This window comes from Cariama cristata, unplaced genomic scaffold (genome assembly GCF_000690535.1).
Source record: "Cariama cristata isolate BGI_N322 unplaced genomic scaffold, ASM69053v1 scaffold1414, whole genome shotgun sequence".
In the NCBI taxonomy this organism is placed as follows: Eukaryota; Metazoa; Chordata; class Aves; order Cariamiformes; family Cariamidae; genus Cariama; species Cariama cristata.
In genome coordinates this window covers 154,354-163,966 of record NW_009612184.1, presented here as the reverse complement: position 1 = coordinate 163,966, position 9,613 = coordinate 154,354, and the positions used below count along the sequence as shown (strand labels likewise).

Sequence of the window (9,613 nt, the reverse complement as noted above, 5' to 3'; positions counted from 1 at the left end):
CACAGGGGCTTTTGTGCAGAACTGACCCACAGGTGAGAAAAGCAGGCAGAGTCCTAAGCCAAATGTCACATGGGAGGCGTGTCACCTTCTAGGTGATGAAATTTTTGTGGACAAAGATAGGGACCTTATCAAATAAAAGGAGATGTAAATGGCTTGTAACAAGCAATACAATATAGAGTTGGGCTGTACTTGCCATTTCTTCTGATATGCTAATTAGCCGTGATTTGTTCTGTTTTGCTAACATAACTAATGTCATAGTACATATACAGTGCTTTATTCCAGTAAAGGTTTTTTGGTAGTTTTGGGGTTTTTTTGTTGGTGTTTTTTTATTATTTTTGTATAAACAATACCAACATTAGGATTTCCGAGAAGGCTATTTGGAACTACACAGGCAAGTCAAAGGTGTACAGAAGGTCTCTGTGACAGAGCCACTGTTTCTAATTTAACAATTCAGACTAATTCTGCAGCAGGCTGGATTAAATTATTCCAGCTGGCCGGATGCTTCTCATAGGCTGTCTATCTGACAGTCCTGCTTCTAAAAATATCAGAAGTTGGATTTGCAACACTGATCTGTCTGATAAGTAATCCTTTACTGTCACCAGAAGTTCCCTGCTCACATAGAGTATGCCTGCAGTTAAAGAAATTGCAGTAGTAGGAGAAGGCTGGTGTTTCAGAATTTCCAGCTTCCCCTTTTGATTCCCATTTTCTTGTATTTTGTTCATTTTTTCTTTGGCTTGTAGCAGCAGCAAAAGTAAATCTCATTTCCAAACTGTGTGTATAGCTAGCAATATGTATTAATTTATCTAGATACCACTCTGGCTTTCATTTTACTTATGTAGTGGATGAAATTGTTGGGTATTTATCCCTGTCAATGGGTTTTCAAAGGGTGACTTGGTGGGCAGAGAAGAAGAAATCTGTTTTGTGTTTTTTTTTTTTTTTTTTCATGTGTTGTGGACTATGGTCTCTTGTGTGAAAGTCTCCAGCCATTGAGTTTGTGAAAAGTGCATAACCCCAAATAATTAAGCTCTTTGACTTTCTGCATTTAGATTGATAAGGCTACTACAATGCACAGCAATAAAGTGGGTGGAGGTCTCCTGCAGCACATTTTTCGTTTTTCTGCTTCGGAAAAAGAATTAGTATGGATTTTTCTGACTTTGCTGCATGGTAAAGCTAAAGGGTCCCATTCTCATCATGAATCTTTTGGAGGTTGTTACCTTTTTATTTTAACAAGGTAGACAGTGCTTGAACAACAGCACTCTGGTAAATTCTGCTCTATTTTGTACTGCTGCTGTCTGAAATGAAGATGGTCTTTCTCGTTAAACGATATGGGCTCTGAAGCATTAAAAACTGTTTTGCAGAGACATGTTAGGCAGCAGACACAAATGATTGGTGTCTTAGTTGGGGACCTTCCTTGAGCCAAGATTTTGTTTTAATCATTATAATACAGTAGGATGCTTATGCAAAGAGTAGGGAATTAAACACACTCAAGTATGTAGTAGAGGGACAAGTAAATGCTTGATTTATTTATTTAAGCATTCCAAAGCCTGACTTTCCTTCCATGTTAGCAGTGCCAAACATATTGATGATAATCTGATACACAGTTTCAAAGTCCTTACACTCAACCTATTTAAGCATTAGTTCAGTTATTCTGCCTACTAAAGTGATAATTAGGGGCTAAAAGGTAACCAGATTATTGTAGAGATCTCTCTTGATAGCCTTTAACACCTAGTTAAATGTTAAAGCCTGGAAATTACAAGCCTCTCAGTATCACTCAGACCACAGTGTATTTTGAAGCAATTTGCTATTTCTAGATTGTTTTTCATGCCATGGTACCACTCCAGTGCTCTCTAGCTTCCTCTGAGTGCCTGCCCACTTGCAGAACATCTCCACTAGGCAAAAAAAGTCCCTAAGAACAAACTTCTTGCTTAGCATGGATGTTAGGCAGGATTTCCAGATGTGTAAAGAATATCGAAGCTGATTCAAGATATATTGGGGCTGTTTAAAAGCTTCTACCTTGTCTGCACTTAGATTTCATTTAGGTCTGTCTGAGCTAATCTAATAGTTTTCCAGTGCCATGAGGGAGAGGTACTGCTCTCTCCCCAGCTTTCCCTTCTCTCTCTGCAATGTGCTGACTTTAACATGCATTGGAGACCTCAGTGAAAATGAGGGGACAGAGATGGATGGGAGTGGAGGGAAGGAGGAGTAGGAATAATCTGATTGTGATCTACTGGAGTGGATCACACTTCCTGGGTAACTTCATCCTTGGGAATTGTTTCTACAGCAAAACAGAGGTTTTGGTAAAAGCCATAGTGGGTTTGTCCGACACAAATAAGAATAGCAGGAACAAGGCAGTGTCATGGGAGTTACTGTGCAATTAGCAGTCAAACAGTGTAATCCTGCAATGATTCTTCTCTGGTTGCCCACACCTGCTAAAGCCTAAGCCAGCAAATATTCATTGCTATTCCTACCTGCACTAGCTAAATTAAACTAATGCACTTATGCAGTTATTTTGCTTTATCCCATCTCCTCTGACAGCATTATTCAGTGCAGAAGTGAACAGTAATTAGCAGCAACAGTCTTGAAAGCATACGTTACATTAGAAAGACATGTACTCTATCATATCAGTGAGCTTGTTTACAGTTTCCTTACTATAGTTGCTGGGAGCTGTAGACATTACATCTTTCAGTACTGAGAGCTTATCGAAAATCACTTATTTATACAGACAGCACTTGTATGTGTGGATGTATATTCTAAGAACACCGTCAGCTGCTGTCCTTCACTGAAAATTTGCAGCCATGCTGTTCAGCATGATTGATTTGAATCTGTGCTTGTACTTCGGAAACAGTATGTGGTCTATAAATAAGACCTAACTGTGCAGATGCAGGTTCAAATTAGTAATTAATACTCGACCTTACTGGAACTTACCTGTCCAGCTGCCCAAAACAGCTCTCTGAAACTTTGGAAAACACTTCCTCAAAGGACAAAATTCATCTCACCATCTGAAAAGGAGGTGTCTAAGTCTAAGCTACTTGGCCTGTTGTTTGTCTCTGCTCTGAACATGTCAAGGGAGATGCATCTCCACAGAGTGATTTGTCCTGTCCCAAGAGATGTGTCTCTGGCTATCAGGAATGATCATCCTCTGAAGATGCTAATCTCTTTCTATTCATTGCAGGAGGAATTCAGATAACTAGATGAATACTGCATATACTGTGGATCCAGCTGTGCATGACTGACTGACAGCGGTTTCCACTTAGCTAGATTTTGTGCTTTTATTAAGAAAAACTTGAGGTGTCTGTTAGCAAATACCACATATTAATAGTACTTCAAAACTCCTACTTTCAAAACCAGAAGAACCTAGTTAAGTATTAAGTATTGCAAAACAATGCTCTACATTTTTGCCTTTTGTTATAGTCTATGACTGATGAACTTATAACTTAATAACTCTTTAAAAAATATCTGCAATGATGCTGATACATCATAAAAAGCCCAATGGTATGTTTCAACCAGATTTTTGCTTTCTTGTTCAGTCAACTTGCTTTTGTTTGAATATTGCTCTTCTGTAAACCTGAATAGCACAGCAAAGACCTTATTTACTACAGCATACTCAACTTTCATCTCTTAAAGGAGTAACATGCATGTTCACTTATCCTATAATTTAACAAAGGCAACCAGAATCAGTTGTGTAAGACAAGAATGATTTCATGAAAAAGCTGCCACTGGCTATATTATACATCTATGTAGCTTATAAAACAAAGTAAATAATTACCATCAATTATAATGGTTTTTGACAACTCTGCAGTTTATTTCCTACTCTTAAATAACTGCTGTTGCACAGTGCCAAGGAAAATGCCATGCGTTAACTGGCTCATCACCAGAGTCTGTGATAGATAGTACAGATGGTAACTTGATTATTCACGTCCAAGAAAATAAGTGCTCTATTATGAAAAACGATTAATTTTGGTCTTCTGAAAGAATAGTAGCAGGGATACCTGGACTGTCTTTAAAAATAATCCCTATAGTAATATACAGTTATTCTGAAGCATTATTTTATTTGTTTAGATTTGTGGAGCAGAGTTGCCTGCTAGATAGTTCACAGACATGGCACAAGCTGAAGAAAGGTGGGGTACTACAAACCCCAGGCATCTCTTCTATGTAAAAATGCTCCTACATAAGAAGAATGGAAAGATTCTGCTTTGTCTACCAGAAAGTCTGCAAACTTTACTATACATCTTGAAAAAGTACTCCATATATCAAACTACTCTTGCTGGATAAATATTTTAATGGGCCATCCTGCAATAGCTAGAAGGATCATGAAATTATGGTCTTTCCTGGGACAATTACAGACATGTATTTAAAATACAAAGCAATTACCTATTCTGCCAGGGTTTACTGGTGGAGTTAACTTTATTTCTTGAGCAGACCAACAGACTTCTGTGGAATAATCTCTAAAATTAAGTATCACCTTATTTTTACATGAATCAAAGGCACCGTGATATTCAATCTAAAGTGTTACACACCAGTGAGTAGCCAAAGTAGCACTTTCATAAGAACTTGAAGCATTTCCAGTATTACTTTGTGGTTAAACTTGTATTTGCGTTTACTAGGGATATAAAGGACCCATCGAAAGATACTTAATTACTTTCTAAGTAGCACATATGAGAATATAGGATGTCTATGCATACAATAAATACAGCAGTTTCATTTTTAGATATGAGTCACAAAATTTGCAGTGCATGAGCGAAAAAAAAAGTAATCCCTTGATTTTCAGAATGGATAAAGGGAAACAATTGTTATGAGTACAAATTAGTTTGTAAATACCTTCAGGAAGAAATGGAAAGTGAGTAATTCATACTGGTTCATTTGTAACTACAAATACATTGACATACCTCCCCAGAGAAAGCCTGTCCATTGAGCAGGTGCTCTGATCCCTGGCTGTCTTCACTTCCAAAGTGTAACCGGATTTCCTCTAAGCGGTGACTATACGTCATCGGGCCTCCAGAGATGTTGACCAGATGTTCTTTATCTAATCGTAGAGATACATGTCTCCCTGTATTATACATTGTCCCACTGACCTAAACAAAATGGGGGGGAAAAAAAGCATTTTTTTTCAAAATAATTTGTAAATCATAGAAACTAGTTATATGTACTTCAACATTTTGCTCTTTACACACCTTCATTTAAATGTAGCAATACATCTTATTGTTGTGAGATGAAATACACAACCTGAGGTTATACTTCAGCTTCTGCTTTGAATCTTATACTGTATATTCAAATATTTTGCTAAATCCATATGTACATATTTTAGCCACGGGGGCACAGTTAACATACTGAATAGGATTATTATACTTCTAAATAAGTAGGCTTTTAGAATAATTTTTTATGCAAGGCCTGAATAATGGCTTCATTACAAAATTTCTGCACTGAAAATGGGAACATTTCAGCTGACATAAATTATTTAAGTACACTTGAACAAATCTAAAATGTAACTCTTTTTTTTTTTCTTCTTTTAATATTTATAACAAAGTTCTCCAAAAGTAAAGGTGCTGCAAAAAGCAGAGATATAATTATTCATAAATAAAGAGCCCTACTCCTACTGGAGTTGCAGGTAAAAACTTTCATTGTCCTCCTCTGCAAGTCTCTTTGTTTTGTTATGAATATTTTATGTTTAGAATTGCCAGATATTTTAGCCATAGCAGTACAGAATTAATTACAGTTTGACCATATATCTCTAGTTCCTACTACACCTCAAAGAGCTGTAATGCTCTCCAAGATTCATCTTTATTTTTAAAAAGAGTGAATGTCGTGCTTCATTTGCAAACTGATTTACAGCTGCTGTAATGAAAAAGAAAATGATTGTGGAAATTTTTCATATGGAATATAATTCTGTCATAATTTCAACTGTCATAGGAAAAGTTCCTATAGCAAGAGATTCCTTAATTTATGCCATTAGAAAGTGAAATATGCCAGTTTGAGTTAAAGTAGAATTGTGATTTATTTAAAAACACTCTGCGTGCATACAAATGGTACACTTGAATAACATTCATTTACTTTAAGAAGAGGAAGTGCAGCAATATTATGCTTTGTTGCACTTCAATTTAAAATTAAAGACATGACTGTTATGTATTATATCCTATACTACATCAGTACTATAGTAATTAACATTGCCGCAGTGTCATTTTATCTGTAATACTAATTACCGAGTTTAAATGACCTGTTTTCTTGCACAATATGTTGTAAAAAGTTACACTGAACAGACTGTGCAATAGAACTAAATGGATGAGATTAAACAGCTTTTGATTATTGTGGGGTTTTAAACTTTGATACAGATGTTCTATTTTTTGTGTTTATTCCAATTCAAAATAAGCAGTAATAAATTTCTTATGGAAAGCAATTAACACAAATATTCCTATTCATTGCAAATAAACCACAATGATCTTATTTATAAATGCTCCTTAGTTTTTCTGCTTGACTTTGCATGCATAAAAATTAAATACCAAGTTTAGTTTAATAGGTGGAAGAAGGTCAGTTTATTGAATTCAGTTTCAGTACACTGCATATGAATGACATAAAATTGCTAATCATAAGTAACAAATGTAGTTTAAAAACAAATAGGGGAAAATGGTTTAAAGCTTCTTATTCACATTTGGAAACTCATGCTTCACTGAACACTCAGTTAAATTTAGCAACTATGCAAAATATTCAGAATCCATTTTCTTACTTAAATTGGTACAAATCTCAAATTAGGTTACCATTATTTTCTCTCTCAAGGTAAAAGAGACCCAAATAATCCCTAATATGAATCCAGTAACTCCCTGTAGAGCAGAGAGAGGAAATGATAAGAGGCAAATTCATGAACAGGAGTAACATTTGTCTTTCTCATTTCCCCCCCTCATAAAAATGCAGTGCTTGTAATAAGATTACATTGACTGTTTTAAAACAGAATTTCCCAACGCAACTGCAGATGAAGAATACCAGTGATGCAATGAAGGATCTGACATGCCTCATTTCTGACCTGCAGGGAGGGATGAACACTTGAAGTGAGACTACAGTAATCTCCTGCATGGGCACACAGACTTGTCGCCAGGAAGGACAAAATCCAAGATCTTCAATATATAAAATGCAAGGTCTTGCCCTTTTATCTGCCTTCTTAGGTTTAAGTGAAGCACTAGTTTTCTTGTTGTGAGGGTGTGCCAAAGGGAAGAGTAGCCGTGTATACCAGTCCAGATTCAGGACCAAACTGCACCTTCAGGACATGCCCATGCCTATTTCTTTTCTCGAGAGTGTCAACATATGCCAACATTACTAGCAGCTTTTAATGGGCACTTCTTTTATGGGTGTTTCCTTATGTATTTGCAATCTACTCAGATTATAGCTGAATGAAAGATTGAAATATTTAGGAACTTTTTTTTTTTAGTTATTATTTCTGGAGACTTTCTGCCTTGCCAAGATTGTATAGTAGGCTGTGCTTGATTATGGGAAGTATCACCATGACGCTATGTGACATTCTTTATTGCAGTTCAGGATATTGCCTCTTTCATATACAAACCCAGTATCTTATCAGTTTTAAAAGTGTACGTTTCAAGTATAACCATTTACACTTGTTAGGACATAGTATCACCTACATGTAATCACCTTCTGTTTGAAGCTCAAAGTCCACAAATGCATTATACTCAGTAGGAAAGTATGCAAGAAAAAAAAGTTTGTCTTCCATTGTTTTCAGCAGAAAACAATGCATTGTCTTTTCACTACGCGCAGTTTTAACTGTTACTGGAGAAAAAGAAGGTTCTGATCTTACTCACTATGTGAAACTATGGATGAAAGAAGGATATTCCATATTTTATGGTACCAAGCCTTTAGAGTAATGGTGCGCTCTCATTTTAGAACATCAAACTGAGTTGGTATTGTGGAAAATGAAGTTGCATGTGGTCTTATAAAAGATTGCAGGCACAGAAGTTAATGAGGAGGTATTTTCTGTATTTTGTATGCTCTCCTACAAGATAAACAGTATGAAGACAGGGAGCCTCATGGGAAAGAGGTTGACTCTGCCTGGTACAGTCAACATTTGCTACTCCAGAAAGCATAGTATTTATTTTTTATACCGTACTGTGGATTGGATACAATGTTATAGAGTACCTTAAAAAGATAATATAAAAGACCTGTGAAGATCTATATAACTGCTTCCTTAATGTGTCAGACTAATCTTTGCTGCTAAATCCTCCATCATGATGGCCTTTGCGTTGCTTCTTGTTCTTCTACTAAGTAACCCTTTTGTTCTGTGTTTCTGTTCGACTTGGAAGTTACATAAAGATGAAAACACAGCAAACAAACTTGGGGAAAAAAAGAGCACTAAATCTTGCACTCCTGTTTTTCAAAAGGATCAATATTCTCATTTATCTTATGCACTAGAAATGAGACTGCAATAAAGAAAACATATTAAAACATCAGTAAAAGTCTGAGAAAACAGTGAAGTCCAGCATTGTCGAAGTTAACGATCATACCACATTCTTAGTTGACTGCATTTTCTTCATACATTTCCAAACAGGTAATTTTACCTGTGGCAAAATCCCCAAGGTAGAACAGGGTATGCTGATGGGCTTCAACCTTAATTGTGGAATACTTCAACTTTGGTAGACTTTAATTAAATTATTAACATATTCCTGATGTAGTTATTTTCTGTTTAATCTCATTACTTTTAATTCTTGCTTCACAGAGCTTTGTGCACATAATTCCCCAGCAGCATTATTCTGTCTCTTTATCTTGATGCAAGACAGCCACACAGGCATACACTGCTAATATATTCTATACTATGTTTCTAAGCAAGATCTGAATACTCATGTGGTATCTGTATGTAACTTGCTGGTCCTGTGATCATAAAAAAGTCCCAGTTCTGCTCTTTCAAAGGTGGAACACAAGCAAAGTCAATAAAAATGCATACCTAACAAACACAAACTCTTCGATGCATGTTTGTCTCGAAACTCTACAGACCTTTATGACCATTAGGAAAAAATAAAACACCACCAAACCAATGCCGAAACATTTTTTTTCTAATGATGTTCTTTAACCCTGCATTTGTGTAAGAATTTTTGTCATGTCCTATTTAACTGTATGTCTTGTTCCCTTTGTCTTTCCTTCCACAACCAGTCCTGAACTAAATATTTTCAGAACTTCCTTTGTGGCCTACATCTTTACATTACAGTCTGTGTTAAAATAGCCTTCAAAGCCCTGAGTAGGAGAAGTGACAGAAAAGGAAGCCTATTTCAGGGTGAAGCCATGCTAGAAATGTAAGCAGGGAATGCAAGAGGAAAGGAGAAGGAGCTGAGATAGATTCTTTGCCTTTCAGTCCCACGCTACGTTAGCGCAGGCTCTCTGCTTCCTAGGGGCCTTTACAAAATAGGAAAATAGGGCATTTTGGATTTACTCAGGTAAGAGTGGTTTGAAGATTAGTTCCAAGAACATTTTTAAACTGGTATCAGTACCTGCCAGTGGAGCAGCACTGAATGTAAGGAAGCAAGAAAATCAATTGTGTATGGCTGCCTGCTGTGGTGTCCTTGGATCTTATCTGCAATATTAGATGTTCCTTTCTTTAGGATGAAAATAGGCACAAGAAGGCCTA

The 9,613-nt window shown here is 36.4% G+C and overlaps 1 protein-coding gene across 1 annotated transcript in view; it reads right to left on the bottom strand.

Annotated features, from left to right (window-relative positions):
• The window catches only part of CA10 (carbonic anhydrase X), a 204,175-nt gene that overhangs the window by 40,471 nt on the left and 154,091 nt on the right, over positions 1 to 9,613 (bottom strand). Inside the window, exon 4 of the mRNA XM_009698508.1 lies at positions 4,887 to 5,072. Coding sequence (XP_009696810.1) covers positions 4,887 to 5,072 — 186 coding nt within the window. The remainder of the gene's footprint in view (positions 1 to 4,886; positions 5,073 to 9,613) is intronic.